Source organism: Bubalus bubalis, chromosome 3 (genome assembly GCF_019923935.1).
Source record: "Bubalus bubalis isolate 160015118507 breed Murrah chromosome 3, NDDB_SH_1, whole genome shotgun sequence".
Taxonomy (NCBI): domain Eukaryota; kingdom Metazoa; phylum Chordata; class Mammalia; order Artiodactyla; family Bovidae; genus Bubalus; species Bubalus bubalis.
In genome coordinates, this window is record NC_059159.1 from 88196561 (window position 1) to 88218183 (window position 21623).

Genomic DNA, 21623 nt, shown 5'->3' on the forward strand with positions numbered 1-21623 from the left:
CTCCTTCTGAGGAGCACACATACCTCTGTCCAGTCTGAGAGCAGCCACTCACTGGGACAGTCATCTTTCTTGCAGGCTTGCTGGGAGGTCAGTTTGGGGGCGGAACAAAAGGTCTCGGGAAGCTCCAGGAAGCTCCCATCAGCCATGCGCTGTTTGCAAAGAACCTCGCGTTTCTGGATGCCCCCGCCGCAGGTCCTGGAACACTAGGGGAGGAAGAGAAAGCAGACTCTGCGTAAGACAGTAGGACGTTTGACTGCCAATCCAGTTCTTACCTTAGCCTTGGCTTACTGCAGAGTGAGAAAAGAAACAATAAATAAATAGGGAAGAAAACCCAGGAACCAACCCAAAGGAGATTGTTTCCCCTCCTTGAAATGCATTTTTGTAGCAAAGTCTACACACTCCACTCTTAATCTTAAACATTTAACTAGAGCATCCAGGAATTTTGAGGGCCTTTAAATCTTAGAGAGTTGTTTCTAAACTATGATTTGCAGTCACCCAAGACAACTGGTTTAACAGGTGATATAATAGAGTGTTAAACATATTTACGATGCAGTGAAGATAATCTGGGCTTCTTCCAGAATGAAGCAGAGAGAGCTCCTGGCATCCATGTAAATCTGGAGGAATTAGTCTGCAGAAAAGGCAGCCCTTCCTCTCTCCATGTACAGAGCCCATCCTCTCTAACCTATTGGAGGTGGAGCAGGTCTGAGGCTTGGTTTTTTGAATTTCCTAGAATATGTTTCTTATAGGACTGGTGTTTTTTTTCTGGGCAGTGGGAGCAAGAGCCATGGACATTTGGGATACAAGAAAAATCTCCCCATTTTAGTGGTTTTCAACAGGCCCCCAGTCAAACAGGTCATTTACATGTAACTGAATGAATATCACCCAGTTATTTGTAGGGATGGGGCAGGAAGCTGTTACTCTAAGACTGGCTCCTCCTTTGCGATAGTAAAGAAATGCTCAGTTTTTAGCTGGGCACAGGACCCTTTGGCATACAGACTATATTTGCTGACCTTCCTTGAAGGTGCCATGTGACTAAGTGCTGGGCAAAGGGATGTTCATGGAAGGTTGTGGGCAGCTTCATGGAAAAACACACAAAAAGAGAGTGTGGCATTTTCCCCTCCCCTTCTCCTCCTTGCTGGCTGCAATATGAACATGTTGTCTAAAATTTAACCTTCCGTCTTAGACAGTGATAGGTAAAAAGATGGAAGCAGCCTAACATCCTGATGGTGACACCATACTGGCCCTGGATGGCCTGTGTGTATATAAGAGAGAAACGTTTTTCTCTCTTACTTAAGCTATTGTGACTTTGGGTTTCCTATCCTTTTAAATCCGTCCAACCCATCCATCCTAAAGGAAATCAGTCCTGAATATTCATTGGAAGGACTGATGCTGAAGCTGAAACTTCAATACTTTGGTCACCTGATGTGAAGAACTGACTCACTAGAAAAGACCCTGATGCTGGGAAAGATTGAAGGCAGGAGAAGAAGGGATGACAGCAGATGAGATTGTTGGATGGCATCACTGAGTCAATGGACATGAGTTTGAGTAAATTCTGAGAGTTGGTGATGGACAGGCCTGGTGTGCTGCGGTCCATGGGGATGCAAAGAGTCGGACATGACTGAGCAACTGAACTGAACTGAACCCTAATTAGAAAGACAAATACTGTATGAAATCACTTATATGTGGAATCTAAAAAATACAACAAACTAGTGACTACAACAAAAAAGAAATAGACTCAAAGAAAACGAAATAGTGGTTAGCAGTTTGGGGGCGGGGATGGGGCAATATACAGGTGGAGGAGTGGGAGAGACCAACCACTGGGTGTAATACAGGCTCAAGAATGTATGGAACAACATGTACTGTGAGTGGCAAGTAAACTGTACAAATTATATAAAAAATTTTACAGGAGGTATAGACATAAATGCTGCTGCTGCTGCTAAGTCACTTCAGTCCTATCTGACTCTGTGTGAGCCCATAGACGGCAGCCCACCAGGCTCCCCCGTCCCTGGGATTCTCCAGGCAAGAACACTGGAGTGGGTTGCCATTTCCTTCTCCAATGCATGAAAGTGAAAAGTGAAAGTGAAGTCGCTCAGTCGTGTCCGACTCTTAGCAACCCCATGGATTGCAGCCTAACAGGCTCCTCCGTCCACGGGATTTTCCAGGCAAGAGTACTGGAGTGGGGTGCCATTGCCTTGGAAAAAAAATGTAACCTTAAATAATGTACAAATCATTACTACTCTGTGCTGGGATAATTTTATTGTAAAAACTCTAAGGAGAGCTCTGTTTTCTTCAAGAAGAGTCCCTTTTCTTGAATCAGCTGCCCTTGTGCTTGTTGAAAATTTAGGGCTGGGTGTTTGTGCTATAGGAGCTTTTCCTGTTGCAGCAGTGACCACTCAGAACTCACGGGGGTCTGTGCTCAGTGGGCTGGACTCAGAACTGTAAGGGGGGGAGGTGCCCAGAGTCAAGGTTAGGATGGGTGATACAATGTCCTTGAGTAGAGTCAGAATGCTGCTGTGGCCCAGATGTCACTCTCTTACTCAGTGGTCCCAATCCTGATATACTTTAAAGCCACCTGGGAGCTTTTAACAAGTCCTGAATCCTGGGCCCCATTTCGTATCTATTAACCTCTGGGAAGTATGTCCCAGATGTTAATTTTTTAAATGTAGAAAATTTTAAAACTCCCAGGTAATTCTGTATAACCAGGATTGAGAGCCTCTTGATGAAGGTGAAAGAGGAAAGTGAAAAAGTGGACTTAAAACTCAACATTCAAAATCTAAGATCATGGCATCCGGTCCTATCACTTCATGGCAAATAGAAGGGGAAAAAGTGGAAACGGTGACAGATTTTATTTCCTTGGGCTCCAAAATCACTGTGGACGTGACTGTAGCCACAAAATTAAAAGATACTTGCTCCTTGGAAGAAAAGCTATGACAAACTTAGCATATTAAAAAGCAGAGGCATCACTTTGCCAACAAATCCTTATAGTCAAAGCTATGGTTTTCCAGTAGTCATGTATGGATGTGAGAGTTGGACCATAAAGAAGGCTGAGCACTGAAGGATTGATGCTTTTGAACTGTGGTGTTGGAGAAGACTCTTGAGAGTCCCTTGGATGGCAAGGAGATTAAACCAGTCAGTCATAAAGGAAATCAATCCTGAATATTTATTGGAAGGACTGATGCTGAAGCTGAAGCTCCAAAACTTAGGCCACCTGATGCAAGGAACAGGCTCATTGGAAAAGACACTGATGCTGAGAGACAGTGAAGGACAGGGAAGCCTAGCATGCTGCAGTTCACGGGGTCGCAAAGAGTTGGACACGTCGTAGCGCCTGAACAGGATTCAGAAACATCTCTCCAAATGAATGCCTCTCCACCATTTCTAATGGGACTAAAATAAACATGGGGTAGACGGGGTGGGCGTGGGGACCTGATACCCAGAACAGCTTCTGTTAGAACCACTGGTTGTTTGGAGTATCACATAAGGTGTATGGGGGTCCATTCAATTTGAACAAATGCTTCCAAAATAAACAGGTGCCAGAATGAGAACAGCTCTCAGACTTAAGCATCTTAATGAATGTGACAATAAGGAAAAGAGGCAGGTAAACTTTCTCTCTCTCAAACTAAGGAAGTGGACGAAGATGATTGGTTTCATTTTAAGGGTGGAGATGTAATAAAATGTATATAGGAGGGTGACCACTCAAAATATCAGAGCTGGGATATCACTTTTCAGATAGGACCTAATTTAAGGGCCAAACCCTCAGAAGACTCCCCCTAACACCATACGGAATTCCATGATAATTGGATGACCAAATACCTGCAAGAAAAGTAAAAAAAAAAAAAAAAAAAAAATCAGCTTGTTATTTTGATTTGGATAGAAATGGGCTTCCCAGGTGTCACTAGTGATAAAGAACCTGCCTGTGAATGCAGGAAATGAGGGAGATGTGTGTTTGATCCCTGGGTCGGGTAGATCTCCTGGAGGAGGACATGGCAACCACTCTAGTACTCTTGCCTGGAGAATCCCATGGACAGAGGAGCCTGGTGGGCTACAGTCCATGGGGTCACAAAGAGTGGGGCATGACTGAAGTGACTTAGCATGCATGCTACATAGACAACTTGCAGGAGATTCTCAACACTCTAAGATAGAGTCAGACTGCTGAGAATGTCCTTCAGGGCCCTCACACTCTCACCTGTGTTGAGCTTCCCGAGCACATGTCTTGCCGGCCTGCCACGGCCACTGCCTTAGCTGCAGTGGACAGTCTGCCCTTCCCTGCGCACACAGATACCTCCTGTGCTATGGCCTTTGACCACATTGTTCATTATGGGAGCAATGCCCTTCACCTCTCTGTCCAGCCAGAAACTTCCAGGACATCCTTGAAGGCCCAGCTCACAGGCCACTGCTTCAGGAAAGCCTCTTCTAACCCCTCTGCCTTATGGTACAGAAGTCACCTCCTACCCAACCCTGACCTGGAAGGGTGCTGCACCTCCCCAATTAGGGCTGGTCGTTTATGGCCCTGATCTTTCCCTCCGCCTCCCTACATGTACACAGGGTTATGTGACTTTGAGGAAAGGGAACACACTCATCTTTCTATTCCCCAGTGCCTACTATTGCATCTGGCAAAGAGTGTACTCTTCATAAATGTTTGTTGAACTGATGATTGGATGAACAAAAGAGCCAAAAAGCCAGATGTTGAAAAGATGTAAAACGAACATTCAGCTGATGGGCTGAACATCCACCTTTTATCGGACTGTTTTATCATCAGCCAGATGCTGCTTCTACATCAGTCATTGGTGGGTTTCAGCCAGATGCATTGTGTGCTCTGCTGGGAACTGTGACCCTCCAGGGATGGCAGACAACCCTCTGGCTGGGTTAATGTCATCAGGGATTTGGCTTTTAAATGCTTGTCTCATCTTTGCTCAAAAAGTTTCCCTGGTGTGTACACTGATTAAAAGGTGGTTTTCAAATATTGTAAAAAATTGTAGAAGATGAAATTTCAAATTAATAAAGCTTCCAAAGTCTGTGGTGACTTTGTGAACAGGTCAAGGTTACCTGGTGAGCTGACAGTCCTGATGTGAGAGGCAGAATGCAAAGGAGAAAAATATTTTAAAGGGAGCAGCAAGAGAAATTTAATAAAACAAAATGAAAAATGTTTGCTTTATGAATCATCATTGAAAATAATATTGTGGTATGAAGAAGCAGATCTCTGGTAATGGGCATTGTTTTAAAATATATGCCATAAACAGAATAAATAACCCAAAATAGCATTTATATTGCTTATCCTTGTTGCCATGCATATTTCATGATATAAGGTCATGGATTCATTAGTTTTATAGGAAAAGTAAAAACAATACAATATGAGGAATATTTAAAAGTTAGGTTTCTATACAAAAGTACAATGGCCTGAGTGTCCTGAATTTTTAAAGACTTCCCTATGATCAGCACAGTCATAAATTTTGCCTCCTTTGACGTTTTTGGTTTCATGTTGGTAGTTCAATTCACTGGGAGCTGAGTTTATTTCCTCCGCACCTCAAGTCACATTATTGAGCCCAACACAAGTGATATCCACATTCTGTTTCTAAGGTCAACTTTCCAGTTTTAATATAATGTGCTCTGCTAATAGATTCTAACTCATTTCATGCCTTTCTTCATTTCCTCATTCATTCTTTCCTCAAACATTTCCTGAGAACTTGCTGATTGCCAGGCACTGTCTTAGGTGCTAGGGACTACAGATGACTGTGAGATGGTCACTTTGCTTCAGGTATCTGCAGTTCAGTCACTGTACTTTCCCATAAAGTGAGATTAGTTTTGGGCCTCCCAGGTGGCACTAGTGTTAAAGAACCCACTTGCCAATGCAGGAGATGTAAGAGATGTGGGTTCAATTTCTGGGTCAGGAAGATCCCCCGAAGGAGGGCAGGGCAACCCATTCCAGTACTCTTGATGGAGAATCCCATGGACAGAGCAGCCTGGCGGGCCACAAGTCCATAGGGTCACACAGAGTTGGACATGGCTGAAGCGACTTAGCATGCAGCATGCATGTGATCAGTTTTACAAAAGAGGAGAGTGCAACCCAGTCTTGATGGAAAAGATGGAAGGCTTTGTGGAGGAAGTGACATAGGAAGGGATGGCCAGGGAAATGGGAGTGCTGGCAGAGTCGGACCATGTGTGCACAGATAGTCTGTGAAGGAACATGGCATGCTCACACCTTGAGCAGTCCTGAGAAGACAGAGGTTAGAGTTCATGGGGATGTGTCGTTGGGAAACAAGACTGAGTAGCAGCCGAGAGTGAAGGACTTTGGACATAACTGGACATACTTTTAAGACTTTGGGGTGTCATTAAGGGTTTTAAAGCAGGAGGTAACATGATTTAACTTGTAGAAATGATTCAGGTAGCAAAGGCCAGTGGGTTCCAATGAGTACTGCCCTGTGAGACAGTCACAGGTGTGCCATGGAGAAAAGCTTTCCTGGTCAAATAAGTCTAAATGGCAGTGCATGCCATTCCCTTACTTGGGGATTCCGAGCACATGTTAATATTTTAAAGGCTTTACAGAGGGCCTGTAGTAAAAAACCACTGATACCAGGTTACGAAGCACTGGACCAGAGTTAGGCAAGACAGTACAGGGACAGCAAGTACAAGGCTGTTTTATAATGGTCTGGTCAGTTGTGAGGACTGAAACCAAGGCAGTGAAAGAAGGATGTGAGAGGAAGAGAACAATGGGGGTTGGGGAGATACAGGAAGTAGAATCAACAGGACTCGCGTGTTGACTGAGTGTGAAGGAAAAACGAGGCTGAGATAGCTCCAGGTTCTCACGAAAGGATAGGCTAGATAGTGGTGTCACTCACAGTACCAGATTCATGAGGGAAGATCAGGTCTGCTGGGGAAGGTGGCAGGTAGGTGTGTTATCAAGATTGGTGTTCAGTTCAGTTCAGTTCAGTCAGTCAGTTGTGTCCGACTCTTTGCGACCCCATGAATTGCAGCACGCCAGGCCTCCCTGTCCATCACCAACTCCTGGAGTTCACTTAAACTCATGTCCATCGAGTCAGTGATGCCATCCAGCCATCTCATCCTCTGTCATCCCCTTCTCCTCCTGCCCCCAATCCCCCCAGCATCAGAGTCTTTTCCAAAGAGTCAACTCTTCGCATGAAGTGGCCAAAGTATCGGAGTTTCAGCTTTAGCATCAGTCCTTCCAAAGAACACCCAGGACTGGTCTCCTTTAAAATGGACTGGTTGGATCTCCTTGCAGTCCAAGGGACTCTCAAGAGTCTTCTCCAACAGTTCAAAAGCATCAATTCTTCGGCGCTTAGCTTTCTTCACAGTCCAACTCTCACATCCATACATGACCACTGGAAAAACCATAGCCTTGAGTAGACGGACCTTTGTTGGCAAAGTAATGTCTCTGGTTTTGAATATGCTGTCTAGGTTGGTCATAACTTTCCTTCCAAGGAGTATGCATCTTTTAATTTCATGGCTGCAGTCACCATCTGCAGTGATTTTGGAGCCCCCCAAAATAAAGTCTGACACTGTTAGATTGGTGTTAGACCTTCATCATTGGAGGTAACTTGGTGATACATGAGACTGAGAGGTTCAAGGGGCAGTTAGAGTGCTTAGTATGTAACAGGGGTCAAAACTGAGTCAAACTGCAGGAGGGCTCAGAAAAACAAAGAACATGAGGACTGGAATCTCACTTACTAAACAAAATTATTAAATAAAAACAGAATTTCTATCTGGATCATTTTGTGAGTTAAAATTATCTTGGTCATCTAATATTAATTAAGCTTTCTTAATCTTGGAAGTACAAGGAGTGTGCAGGGCATCTTCTGGGTTTAATATTCCTGTTACTACGTGAAGCATGGATAGCATTTGCTGTTAGTTGCTAAGTTGTATTTGACCCTTTGTAACCCAATGGAATGTAGCCCACCAGGCTCCTCTGATCATGGAATTTCCCAGGCAAGAATACTGGAGTAGGTTGCCACTTCCTTTTCCAGGGGTCTTCTTCTGGACCCAGGGATCAAACAAGTGTCTCCTGCATTAGCACCCAGGTTTTTTTTTTTTAACCACTGAGCCACCAGGTATCATGCATCCATTTCTTTATGAAGTACACTACTAAAAATAAGATAAATATTCCAATAAGTTTTTTTGTTTTCCTTCTTGGATACAACATTTTAAATAAAGATGTCTCCGATTCATGAGGATTTACATTTTAGTCACTGGTATATAACAAAACGGATGACCACATTGACTCTTTCTGCCAGAATTCAGCCCTCTAATCCAGACCAAAGTTATTCTTCTCTGTGTGGTGTGTTTAGATCTAGAAAATGAAAAATTTAATTCACAAGCATTTATGGTTATCATTAAAATTCTCTCTTTTTTTTTTTTTTTTCCTGAATATTACCAGCAGGGCCTTTTCTCTCATATGTCTTTTTACATAGCTAAACTATAGGCATTTTGAATTGTAACCCTGATTAAAAAAAAAAAAAAAAAGAAAAGAAAAGGTTTACAGGGAAATCACCACATAATCACAGTTTTAAGCAAGGAAGGAAAATAGGGGTTGTGGTGACTTTTCAGTCTCTACACAGATGCACGCAATATGTATGTAGAGTGGGTGGATACAGTCCTGCACGTAAAACACAAGTAATATAGATAAATATAAATGATGCTTCAGAGTGGAGTCTCTCACTGCAGTTTAATCTTCCTTGCATCTTTCTCTTTTTTCCTTACTTCTGTTTTAAAGTTATTTTTTTAGAATAAAAGCAAAGAAGATTGATGCATATAAGGCTCAAAAACAGTGACGAGATTAGGAGGAGTAGAAAGCAAACTCTGAATCTCAAGGACCTTGTCCTAATGGAGACTAATAGGCCTTGTCAGCCCACAGTCTAGGCTGAGTCCTGACCCCAGAGATATCTATGTTCTTATCACTGAAACCCGTGAACATGGTAAAAGGGACTTTGCAGAGGGGATTCAGTTAACTCTCTTGAGACATGGCGATTACCTGGGTTATCACAGTGAGCCTGATGTAGTCATGAAGGTATAAGAGGGTGGCAGGAGGATCAGAGTCAGACAGAGAGGGTATAAGGACAGAATCCGAGGTTGGAGTGAAGTGCTTTGAAGCTGGAGAAAGGGGCCATGAGCCAAGGAAGCCAGGAGCCTGTAGAAGCTGGAAGAGGCAAGGTGACACAGCCTCCTCTAGAGCTTCGAGAAGGAATGAAGACCTGATTTTAAAATCAACACCTTGATTTTAGCCAGTAGGAACTGACTTCAGACTTCTGACCTCCCAAGCTGTAAGATAATAAATTCATGGTGTTTTAAGCCACTGAGTGTGTGGTAATTTGTTAGAGCAGCAGTAGGAGCCACACACAGATGAACAACTCGAGGTAACAAATCCTGACTTTTACCTAACTGCTGATACTAGGCTGATATCAGATTTACTCACAATGTAATACTGTAGAGCAAACAGCAAGGACGTTCTGGGAAGGAGGCACGGCACAGTGGAAAAGAGAATGGGTTTTGAAGCACACAGACTTTTTTCCATTTACTGACTGTGTGAGCTGGGGCAAGCACAGCTTCTCTGAGCCTTGTTTCCTCAAAGGGTTGCTATAAGGATTAAGAGAGAAAATGAAAGACTTCCCTGGGACTCCGGTGGTTTAGAGTCCGCCTGCCAATGCTGGGGGATAAGGGTTCCATCCCCGATCCAGGAAGATTTCACATGCTGCAGGGGCAACTGAGCCCATGTACCACAACTACTAAAGCCAGTGCTCTAGAGCCTGTGAGCCGCAACCAGAGAAAGCACTGCAACGAGAGGACTGTGCACCGCAACCAGAGAGCAGCCCCCATTCGCTGCAGCTGGAGAAAGCCTGCGTGCAGCAATGGAGACTCAGCACAGCCAAAAAGAAATAAACTAACAAAAATTTAAAAGAGAAAATGAAGCTCAGTAGAACGAACTCTACTACATAAAATCTGAATCCACATTAATCTCACAGTGCTTCAGTTTCCTCATCTGCAAAATGGGGATCATAGTAATAACTATCCCATTAAGGCTACTGAAGATTACATGAGTTGAATATAAAATTAAGTGGCTTGATACTACACTTGATGCACAGTAAGTGCTGCTCTTATTAGAATAAGAAGAAGCTTCTGAAATGTACCACGTGCTCAATAAATGAACAGGCACACTTGCCATGTACTTTTCTGCATCCTTCTCTATGCTTCACCTGCCCAAGTACTGTGTGATCTCACTGTTAAATGAGCAGCACTGACCTTGAATGGCTGCTGCAGAGCAGGAGGACAGGAGAGGAGTCCTGGTGGGAGAGGTGGGACTCCTGGGGCTCTGACAGGTAGACAGGTGGAAAACTGCGGGTAGGCAGAGAGAAGTGTGGGCAGAAGGGATGTACAAGCAGGGCTGGGAGAACCAGAGTTAGAGATGTGAAGGGGCAGACATGCAGAGGAATGATGGCCTGACTAAGCCACTTGGCTTTATTATATGACCATGGACAGTCAATGAAAAAAATCCTCACAGAAGACTGTCATGATCAAGGTGTCTCACACTTACTCATGCATATATATCAAAGGTTCTCAATCATGGTGGTGTAACATGCCAATTGTGAAAATGATCTCTCATGAGGTATTTAAAAAGTAATTAATATACATAGATGGACCTAGAGGTTATCATATTATGTGAAGAAAGTCAAAGAAAGATAAATATACAATATCACTAATATATGGAATCCAAAAAGTGATACAAATGAACTTATTTACAAAACTGAGAAATAGCCTCAGACATAGGAAACAAATTTATGGTTACTGAAGTAGATAGCAGGGTTTAGAGGAGAGATAAACTAGGACTTTGAGATTAGCAGATACATACACAAGGACCTATGGTATAGCACATGGGACTATATTCAATACCTTGTAATAACATATAATGGAAAAGAATCTGAAATAAAATATATAAAACTGAATCACTTTGTTATACACCAGAAACTAATGCAGCATTGTAAATTAGCTATACTTCAATAAAAAAATTAGAAGTATTATATATAGTCAACATGAAAGATGGTGATGAGGAGGAGAAGCAGCAGAAGGAGTGTGGGTGCCTGTTTAATAAACTATAAAGGATTTGGGAGACTAATTCATGAAATGTTTAAGTGTTTCAAAAGTGAAAGTGTTAGTCACTCAGTCATGTCCTACTCTTTGCGACCTCATAGACTGGGGCCCAAGTCAACCATAAAATCTCAACAAGCCATTATAGCTAAATTGATAAATATTGAGTCCTTCACACAGGACCAAAGATGAAAACCAAGAGATGCAGTAGGGACTAAGAGGTAGAAAGGAAATAAAGATGGCATCCTAAAAACCAAAGCTAGAATTAGAAATTAGATTTGTGCTTCATTTCACCTTAACTATTTCTAAACTAAAATGTTAACATAAATACTTGGACTTCTCAGACCTGTAGAATGTGTAAATATTGGCTACATATTACTTGTTAGTAAATGCTCTATGAAGGACAAAGGAGATTGCATTCCTAGTTGGTAAATGACAACTTATATAATTTGTATTTTTTCCCCCCAGAAAAGCATATGTAATATGCATGAGGTCAGTGGCAGCCCAATATTGAGAGAGCAAGGAGGGGGACTTTCTCCGTCAGACAGGCCAGTGTTCATCAGGATGTTATCTGTCATCCTTTAAATGAAGCATTGGATCTACCCTCTCCTTTTGTTTTGTAAGAAAAAAACTACGTTGGCTGCTGAAGGATGAAACACTCAGCCCTCTCTCCTGGGGCATCCAGGCAGCTGAACGGAAAAGACACTTCTGTGCACTACAGGCCCCAGCAAGGTCGGCAAATGTACAGCCAATAGCCGATATCTCAACTAAGTGGTGTCCTAGGACAACTGCTAAGTAGACCGGAGATGCTTAAATTATTCCTGACTTATTTCATAAGCATGAACAATGACTTCCTTTCTCCTAGTAAGTGGTCAGTGGTAGCTGATTTTGCCTAAAAAACTAAAGATGTAAGATTCTAGGAAATGATATAAGAAGAATAGCCAATTGTTTCTCCAGGTTCAGAGATTCCTCAAAGTGACCAAGGATTCCTAGGCACCAAGTGTTCAACAGGAATTTTTCTGTGGAAGGTAGAATCCCTCATGGTTTTCACTTTCTATGCTATTTATTTATTATGTTTGAATATTTTTCACAACGATTATGTATTGGGGTTGAAACAAAATCTTTTAAAAAGTCCTGATAAAGTATAGTCAGTGGTTCATTGGCTAAACTTCAAAGAGTTCTTTACTATTACTTCCTTGATCTGAAAAGTGGATTTAAATCCAACTTATCTCAAAGGCTTCTCCCTAATGAAGTGAAATAGAAAATGCTTTCAGAATAAATACATATCTTAACAGGCCCAAGGTCAATGGACAATGGAAGAATAATTGACTCTTTAGAAATCCGCTGATATCAATAGGACCGCTGGGCATGGGGGCGGTAATGTTGGCAATAGAGCAAAAAAGACCAGGCATATGGATGTGCTGTAAAAACTGAAAGAACAGCATAGGTCCCTGGCATTACTCAGCAGCATGTACAACTACTGAAAAAGGCTGGTGCTTCGCTGACTTCCATCATCAGTATTATGACCTACAATCATGAAACAAACCCATCAGTGGGATATAAAGTAAAAAACATTCCAGGGTTTGTGGGTGGTACTGTTGATCTGTTCATTCATTTTATCATTCAATAAACATTTTACACAGAACTTATTAGGTACTAATGGCAACACAAACTAAAAATTCAGGGAATTAGTTTCAACAGTAGAGGTTGATCTAGGCTGATTCCTCATCTTTTCTTAGCATGATCATAAATTAGTGGTGCAGTATGGAGCCGGAGTATAGTTAAAGGTAAAAGTACAAATGCACCAGAAATCAGGAGACCTGGGTTCTGGATTAGGCTTTGTGATTTTGGGCAAAACTATATCTTGGTCACAGTTACATCATCCATAAAACAAGGGGGCTTCTATGTAAGCCCTTGAGGGCCTTTCCTGCCACAGTGGTTTCCAACAATGGGGTATCGTGGAAGGGATCACATAAAACTGAGCTGATGTCCACTCCTAGGTTTGCTAGCTCTGTGAGCCTCAAAACTAAAATGAAGACAATAAGATCTACTTTTCACTGGACTGTTATGAGGATTAACTTCAATTAGGTGTATAATAATATATATTTCCTTTTTTTTTTTTTTTTACCTAGACTGCACATTTGATAATATATATTTCTTAACAGAACAATAGTACACAAGGTGTTCAAAGTACACAATATTCTCTTGATTTCCACTGACACAGTAGCATGGAAGTTATGAACTTAATCATATACATTTAGGTTCTAAAAGGATATATATCCAAGCAGACATGGACAGTAGAGCGTCCATGTCTGCTTCTAGATGCTTTACACCGAGTCTTTTGCTCACTTATTACTATTTGATTCCTTGAGAACTTTACCAGGAAGGGGAAGGGGGAAGGAAGGGGCCCTGTCCACTGGTTTGAAGAAGCACAGAGGATGCATGGAAATGGCAGCTCCTTGTCTCAGGACCAAGGCTTCCTTCTCTCTCCTTCTCAGTCTGATGACTGCATCATTTATCATTCTAATTGGGCCACTTCTGAGAGTAAAAACTGTTTCAGTAAAACTGGGATGTATGTCTCCCTTACTTTTCAGGCTTATTTTCCAGGACCTTTTTTTGTCACTTTAAAACTATGAGGGATATTCTAATAAGAAGGCAATTGCACAGTAAGATTTTATCCAAGTAATCAATCTAAAATCTTGTGTTTTTTCATAAGGTGTGAGTGAAATTGCAGTTTGCCTTCCATCTCTTACTGCTGATGACCCTTCAGCTCTCCCATCTTCCACCTTCTCTCCCTCCTCCAGTCAGTAACTCTTCTTGCCCATTCACTTGCTGCTGGCCCCTGGATACCAGCTGCTGTACTGTACTACCGTACTTTTCAAGGTACTGCATTGTAAGATTAGAAGTGTTTTCTTTAAAAAAAGGTCTTATGTTTTTTAAAGGCATGCAAAAAAAGGTACTTAACTTTAGTTTGATAAATATATATTAATTTTAGATAGGATATGGGGATAAAATAATTGTTTTTATTATTATAATAAATGCTTTAGAGTGGGTCAGCCAACTGTTCTGTAAAGAGGTAGAGTAGATGTTTTAGCTTTTGTGGACCATATAGTTTCTGTCACAACCAAGCAGTTATGCCCGTGTAGTGCAACAGTGTGGCTGTGTTCCAAAAAAACTGTATTTACAATAATTGGTCATGAACTAGGTTTGGTTTTGGGCAGCAGTTTGCCAACCTTTGCTTTAAAATGATAGTTCCCCATGGATCAGGAAAATTTTAAAAGTCTGGAATTGACTTGATTTCTAACATCCTATTTTGCTAAGGAATTATGTTAAAAAAAAAAAAAAAGAAAAGAAAAGCTATCGCCTGGTATCTTTATCTCAGAATTTTAAACAGAAAAAAACTAGAAAGAACAAACATTCAGAAAAGTTAGCGTTATGGAAATTTACCCACCACACAGTCCTTATTTAAAATTTTTTTCCTTAGCTCAGTGAAAACTTTGTCAGGAATATCTTCAGGTTAAGAGATGGGTCATTTGAGTTGCTTTTGGAGATCACTGTGGGTGGTAGAATGGAAAGAGCTTGCTATTTGTAATAAAAAGATCTGAATTTGAATAAGGTTGTGGGAGTACTGGGAAGCCCCAGTGGCTCAAGAGGTAAAGAATCCGCCTGCCAGTGCAGGAGACACAGAAGGCCAGGGTTCAGTCCCTGGGTTGGGAAGAGCCCCTGGAGAAGGGAATGGCTACCCATTCCAGTATTCTTGCCTGGAGAATTCCATGGACAGAGGAGCCTGGTGGGCTATAGTCCATAGGGTCGCAAAGAGTCGGACACACCTGAGCGGATCTTGAAGATTCCTTTAATGGGACAGCACTCTCAGACAGCACAGTCCCCTGTCCTGAGCTACTGCTGCAAACACAAACTCCAATACTGTGTTAGCCTCAGAACTCACCGGCTGCCACTGCGCAGGGTACCAGGCTGGGGGGCAGTTGAAGCGGTTACAAGCTTGCACCGTGGTGGGCTTGGGCTGGCGACACAGCTCATCAGCCAGGATGACTGTTTCATTTATCTCTCTGGAAAGCAGGTGGGAGCAGAAGACATCTCTGGTCTGCAGCCCAACCCCACAGGTGAGACTGCAAGGACTCCACTTGCCAATTTCCCACCTGTGAAGAAATCAGAGGAAGAGAATACCCTGAGAACCCGTGTACAGAACGGTTCCCTTGATGCAAGTGTGATCCTAATGGAGTAAAAACACCTATGTGGGGATTTGGGAAGGTCCAGCTCAAGCTTGGCTAGGAATTCTATCCCAAGACTAGAAGTCATCTTTTCTCTTCATATTCAAGAATCTGTTTAAACAAAGAGGGTGATAAAATGAAGCATCCAATTTTTACCACAAAATCACCAGAAATGGTCTATTTTGATGGAAGTATTAGTTGCTCACTTGTGCCTGACTTTTTGTGACCCCATGGACTACAGCCTACCATGCTCCTCTGTTTATGGAATTCTCCATGCAAGAATACTGGAGTGGGTAGCCATTCCCTTCTCCAGGGGACATTCCTGACCCAGGGATTGAACCCAGGTCTCCTGCATTGCAGGCAGATTCTTTACCATCTGAGCCATCAGGAAATCCCTATCTTTTTTTCACTTTCTATGTATGTTCTGATGAAACATATAAGCTTCATCAAAATAAGAGGGTATGTTGGATAAGATAAAAGTTGTGCACATAAAGGCTTTGGATACCATACAGTGAATAGCAGGTCTAGAAGAAGGCTTTCTGCTTATCTCTCTAGCCTCCATTCTTAGCAAGACTGAAACATTCATGTTTATTTTTCTTTGGCTTCGAAATGAAAGGTCGCCGGTTCCAACTTCCTTCAAGCTGCCATAATAGCATAGAAATGTCCCTGTCTTATGTATAAATATCATCACTGTCTGGGACTGGAGAATGTAACAAAAGTGAAAGTTGCAAAATAGATCACTCTTCTTGAGGAGGAATAAGTGGAGAGGACAGCTTATTATCTGGAAGAGGAAGTCAAACACAGAAATGAGTTAAGTGCATAAACTGGCCATTCCAAATGGCCAAGTCTTGACAAGTACATTTATAGTGAGCTAAGGGCCAGGGACGGGGGAACCTGGTGGACTGCCGTCTATGGGGTCGCACAGAGTTGGACACGACTGAAGTGACTTAGCAGTAGCAGTAGCAAGGGCCTATAAAAACAATTTCCCTGTTGATGCAGCCTCTAAAATGGGAATACCAAATTAAAAAAACTGAGTTTCTTGGGTTTGGAGTGAGACGTGTTCTTTAATGATCAGTTTTAGAAAGTTCTGTTTACAAAGTGAGACACAAAGATTCTACAGGAGCCAGCCAAGAAAAGCATGGCAAGTTGACCCTTCAGTAGCTAGGACTGCCTAACTTTTGTAGCCAGCCCTGAAAACTGGTTTAAAAGTCTCTGACTTAAAAAAATAAATAAATAAATAAATAAATAAATGTCTCTGACTTTATGGACCTAGAGTCTGTCATACACAGTGACGTAAGCCAGAAAGAGAAAAACAAATATTTTACAGTAAATGCATACACATGGAATCCGGAAAAATGGTACAGATGAATCTATTTGCAAGGCAGAAATAGAGACATGGATGTAGAGAACAAATGTAGAGACACTAAACGGGGAAGGGGAGAGTGGGATGAACTTGGAGACTGGGGTTGACATATATACACCAGTATGTATCAAACAGGTAGCTAATGAGGACGTACTATATAACATAGGGACTCTACCTAATGCTCTGTGGTAATCTAAATGGGAAAGGATACCCAAAATAGAGGAGATACATGTACACATATAGCTGATTCACTTTGCTGTATAGCAGAAACTAACACAACATTGCAAGGCAACTTTACTCCAATTAAAAAAAAAGTCACTAGCTTTAATGTTTCTCTACTACTACTACTACAGCTACTAAGTTGCTTCAGTCGTGTCCGACTCTGTGCGACCCCATAGACGGCAGCCCACCAGGCTCCCCATCCCTGGGATTCTCCAGGCAAGAACACTGGAGTGGGTTGCCATTTCCCTCTCCAATGCATGAAAGTGAAAAGTGAAAGTGAAGTTGCTCAGTCGTGTCTGACTCTTAGTGACCCCATGGACTGCAGCCCACCAGGCTCCTCCGTCCATGGGGTTTTCCAGGCAAGAGTACTGGAGTGGGGTGCCATAATGTTTCTCATCAGACTGTAAAGCTGAATGGAGCTCTCTCAACCCTTTCCAGGTACTCTGTTAGGGTAATTAACTTTCCAATTCCTATTTCCACAACTTCCTTTCCTACCCTGGATTCAAGCCATATCAGTAATGAAGCCCTTTCTTGTTCTCAGTTCATGCCCCCTGGTTTTCTAGCTCTATCTTTAATAAAGTGATTACTCCTAATCTGTAATACTTCTGGTCTTTTCCTTGCCCCTCAACATTTTTTCCATTTCCATATATCCAAACTTAATCCATATTTAGTTGTAAATAAACTGTATCCATATTTGTTCCAGATATGAAATGTTTTCTCAGTAGTATTACAGTTATTCTGCCTGTCAAGGGCCCTATGAGGATATACACCTGTAGAAGGCAAGGTCTGTGTCTGAGTCAGTTTTTGTGTGTCTCTCACAGGGTTCATCATAGCTCTTTCTAAACAGTTAATATATATGGTTACTACTTTTTAAAATAAATGAACAAATGGAAGGGATCTACCACCATAGTGGGCACTTTATACACATTACCTCATTTAATTACTTCCAGAACACTATGAGATAGGCTGTATTGATTTTCCCTATTTTAAAGTTCAAGGAATCTGAGAATCTAAGAGGTTGCTTGCCCAAATACCCATAATTAGTAAGTAGTGAACCCAGGATTCAAACTTGGGTGTGTCTGGATCTGAAGCCTGTGTACTTTCTATTATGCCATCTTATTTTCAGGAAATACCTTGAAAACCGCCCTATAAATATTCACAGGATTTTAAAATGAATAAAAGAGGAGAGGCTGAGTTGAATATATTTCTTTTAGATCCTTGTGTGAATGTCTGTAAACTTATTTTTAGATCCCCAGCTTGGGTAAATTCCAAGCTTTAAAATATTAAAGGGCTACTGGTTTAAAAAATATGTCCACACAATCTTTGCCTCTTCCCCATTTTAAAGATGGAGTCTTGAGTATGGGCTGGACTTACTGGCTCACTTGTAGGGAATACAATGAGGTAGAAGGGGTGCTATGTGACGTCCAAGGCCGAATTAGAGAAAGGATATTGCTTCTACATGGCTCTCTCTCTTTGACTGCTCACTCTGGGGGAAGCCAGCCGCATGTCATGAGGACCCTGAGAAAATGTGGATAAAAGTCCACATGCAAAGGAAATCGGGCTGCTCACCAACAGTCAGGATCTACCTGCCAGTGACAGGGGTGAGCTACCTTGAAAGCAGTCCTGCTGGACTAGGCCCAGCCTTCAGATGATTCCAAGCTCCTAGGAGATCCAGAGCCTGAACCGCCTTTCCGAGCTGCTCCCAAATTTCTCATTCATTTAACTGTGAGAGGTAATAATGTTTATTTTTGTTGTGAGCTCCTAGGTTTGGGGAAAAGTCATTGTGGAACAATAGACAACTAATTCTGTATTTCAAAGCACATGTTGTACACTTGAAATATATATAATTGGGCTTCCCACGTGGCACAAATGATAAAGAACCTGCCTGCCAACGCAGGAGACATGAGAGACATGGGTTTGATCCCTGGATTGGGAAGATCACCTGGAGGAGAGCATGGCAACCCACTCCAGTGTTCTTGCCTGGAGAATCCCAAGGACAGAGGAGCCTGGCAGGCTACATACAGTCCATGGGGTCGCAAAGAGATGGACATGATTGAAGGGACTTAGCATGTGTGTAGTACAAATATATATTCTCCCCCCAAAACGTGTGTATGTTCATCAAAAGACATATACAAGAATGTTCAGGGCTTCCCTGTGGTCCAGTGGTTAAGAATCCACCTTGAAATGCAAGGGATACGGGTTTGATCCCTGGTCCAGGAAGATCCCCCATGCCGCAGGGCAACTGAGCCTGTGTGCCACAACTAATGAGCCTGTGCTCTGGAGCCTGCAAGCTACGACTCCTGAAGCCAGTGCGCCCTAGAGCCTGTGCTCCACACAAGAGAAGCCACCTCAATGGGAAGCCCACACATTGTAACTACAGAGTAGCATGCACTCGCTGCAAGACCGGGAGCAGCAATAAGACCCAACACAACCAAAAAGAAATGAATGATACTTCTTTTTGAACAATTAATGTTCACAGAAGCACTATTCCTCATAGCCCAGATGGAAAACTACCCAAATGCTCATCAACAGGTAAATGGACAATCAATTAGGATATATTCACATAAAACTTCATAGAACAAGAATAAACTAGAACAACAAGGAACATGACTGAGTTTCACAAACATAAAACCGAGTGAACAAAGCCACAACTACAAAAATTCATAGTGTGATTTCATTTACCTAAAGCTCAAAACCCAAAACGAGTCTACAATGTTAGAAGTGAGGGAGGTGGCTGCCCTTGGTGGGTAGTAACTAGAAATAGGGTATGCTGGGGGGAGGGGGAGGGTTTCTGGGATGTTATCTTGATCTGGATGCTGGATGTGCACCCGCTTTGTGAAAATCACCAGGCCATATGTGCAGAATGTGTGAACTTTCTTTGCATTTGTTATGCTTCAAAAAAGGATGTTCTTCACCCTCCAGCCAACCACTTTCAAGAGAAATGCTAAAATGCTGTGGGTGTAAAATACAACCACCACCCCCAGTGCTGATGACCACTCTATGCATGTCTCATAAAGGAGCTGCCTACACAGTGAGCGCTGTTCCAAGGTTAAAATTTGCTCTAATACTGTATCCACACTGCTGGCTGCCCCACTCCTGCCCTCACCTCTGGCAGAAAATCAGTCACTGGGAGCTTGAAGCAGAGGCATCTGGCAGCCATGAGGCCACTTCAACGCTGCTGGAAAAACTCACAAAACAGACGTATCTGCTTACTTGTACATCTTCAAGGAAGGAGGGCAGCAGAAGCTATCTGTGCATTCAGCAGTCTGCTGATTACGGGTCCAAGTATTTTTCATCAATTTAGGCCCAAAGAGGGAAAGCAGAGAGATGACCCCATTATTCCTCCCCTGCATGGGGGCTTCAGCTGTGAGCGTTGGGTCTCAATGGCTGCCAAGAGCTGCCTCCCTGGATTCTGTGCCTTTGGCTGTTTCTGAGGGAGGGACTGTAGGCCAGTGGGAGCCAGCCTGCAGGCAAGCTGTAGCTGGCAGCCCGGGAGACATGGACAAGGCCTTCGCTGGGATTCTGGGTTCTGGCTTCCCGTAATTCCAGTGCTGAGGAGGACTGGGGCTCTGGACATTGGAGAGTGAGGGCATTCATGCTTCTCCCCTTGACTTTAATCCATCTTTTCATCTTCATTGAAAATGTTACCTCCTCAGGGAGGAAGCCCTTGACTGGGTAAAATTCTCCTCTAGGATATGGTTCCATGCATAGTTCTCTATTTGGAAATTCTCAACACACTTGATTTTTTGTTTTATTGTGGAAAGAGCATTCTCTTAGCAAAATTTTAAGTGTGCTATGCACAGTATTGTCTCTAGGTACAGTGTTGTACAGAAAATCTCACACTCATCTTGCTTAACTGAAACTTTACACTTGTTGATTGCAATTCCCATTTCCTCTTCTTCTGAGCTCCTGGCAACCACCATTCCACTCTTTGATTCTATGAATTATTAATTCTATGATTCTATGACTATTTTAGGTGCCTTGTATAAGTGGCATCATGGAGTATTTGTCCCCTGTGACTGGTTTATTTAACTTAGCATAAAGCCTTTAAGGTTCATCCATGTTGTTACATATTGCAGAATTTCTTTCTTTTCTAAGGCTGAATAATATTCGATTTAAAAGTATACATTACCGTTTTCATGGTTGTTTAGGCGGTTTTCACATCTTGGAACCAGCTACTGAGAGTACTTAGTGCTACCATGAATATGAGAATGCTAGTTTCCCTTCAAGGCCCTGATTTCAAGTCTTCTGGATAAATACCCAGAAGTGGGATTGCAGGATCATATGATGGTTCTATTTTTAATTTTTGGAGGAACCACCATACTGTTTTCCACAATGGCTGCACCATTTTTTACTTCCCCCAGCAGCATGCAAGGGTTCCAATTTCTCTACATCCTTGTCAAGACTTGTGGCCTTTGGTTTTCTGATGAGAGCCATCCTGACAGGTCTGAGATGATATCTCATTGTGGTTTTCATTTGCATTTCCCTGATGCTTAGCGACACTGAGCATTTCTCATATATCTGTTGGCCATTTGTATGTCTTCTTTAGGACATACCTGTAATCTGACTATCCTACTCGACTATTACCTTGGTGAGAGCATGGGGCTATGCCTGTTTTGACTTACCACTCGTTATGGGTTGAATCGTACCCCTCTAAAAGATATGTTGGAATTTGAACTCCCAATACCTCAAAATGTGACCTTATTTGAAAGTAGGGTCAT

General features: G+C 42.4%; 1 protein-coding gene across 4 annotated transcripts in view; it reads right to left on the bottom strand.

The window, feature by feature from the left end:
• The window catches only part of ADAMTSL1 (ADAMTS like 1), a 1120403-nt gene that overhangs the window by 175641 nt on the left and 923139 nt on the right, over positions 1-21623 (bottom strand). For all 4 annotated transcript variants that reach the window (XM_025279016.3, XM_044939811.2, XM_044939812.2 and 1 more), the window contains 2 exons: positions 15035-15245; positions 24-203 (listed from right to left, as the gene is read on the bottom strand). In XM_025279016.3, the coding sequence (XP_025134801.1) occupies positions 24-203; positions 15035-15245 (391 nt within the window). The remainder of the gene's footprint in view (positions 1-23; positions 204-15034; positions 15246-21623) is intronic.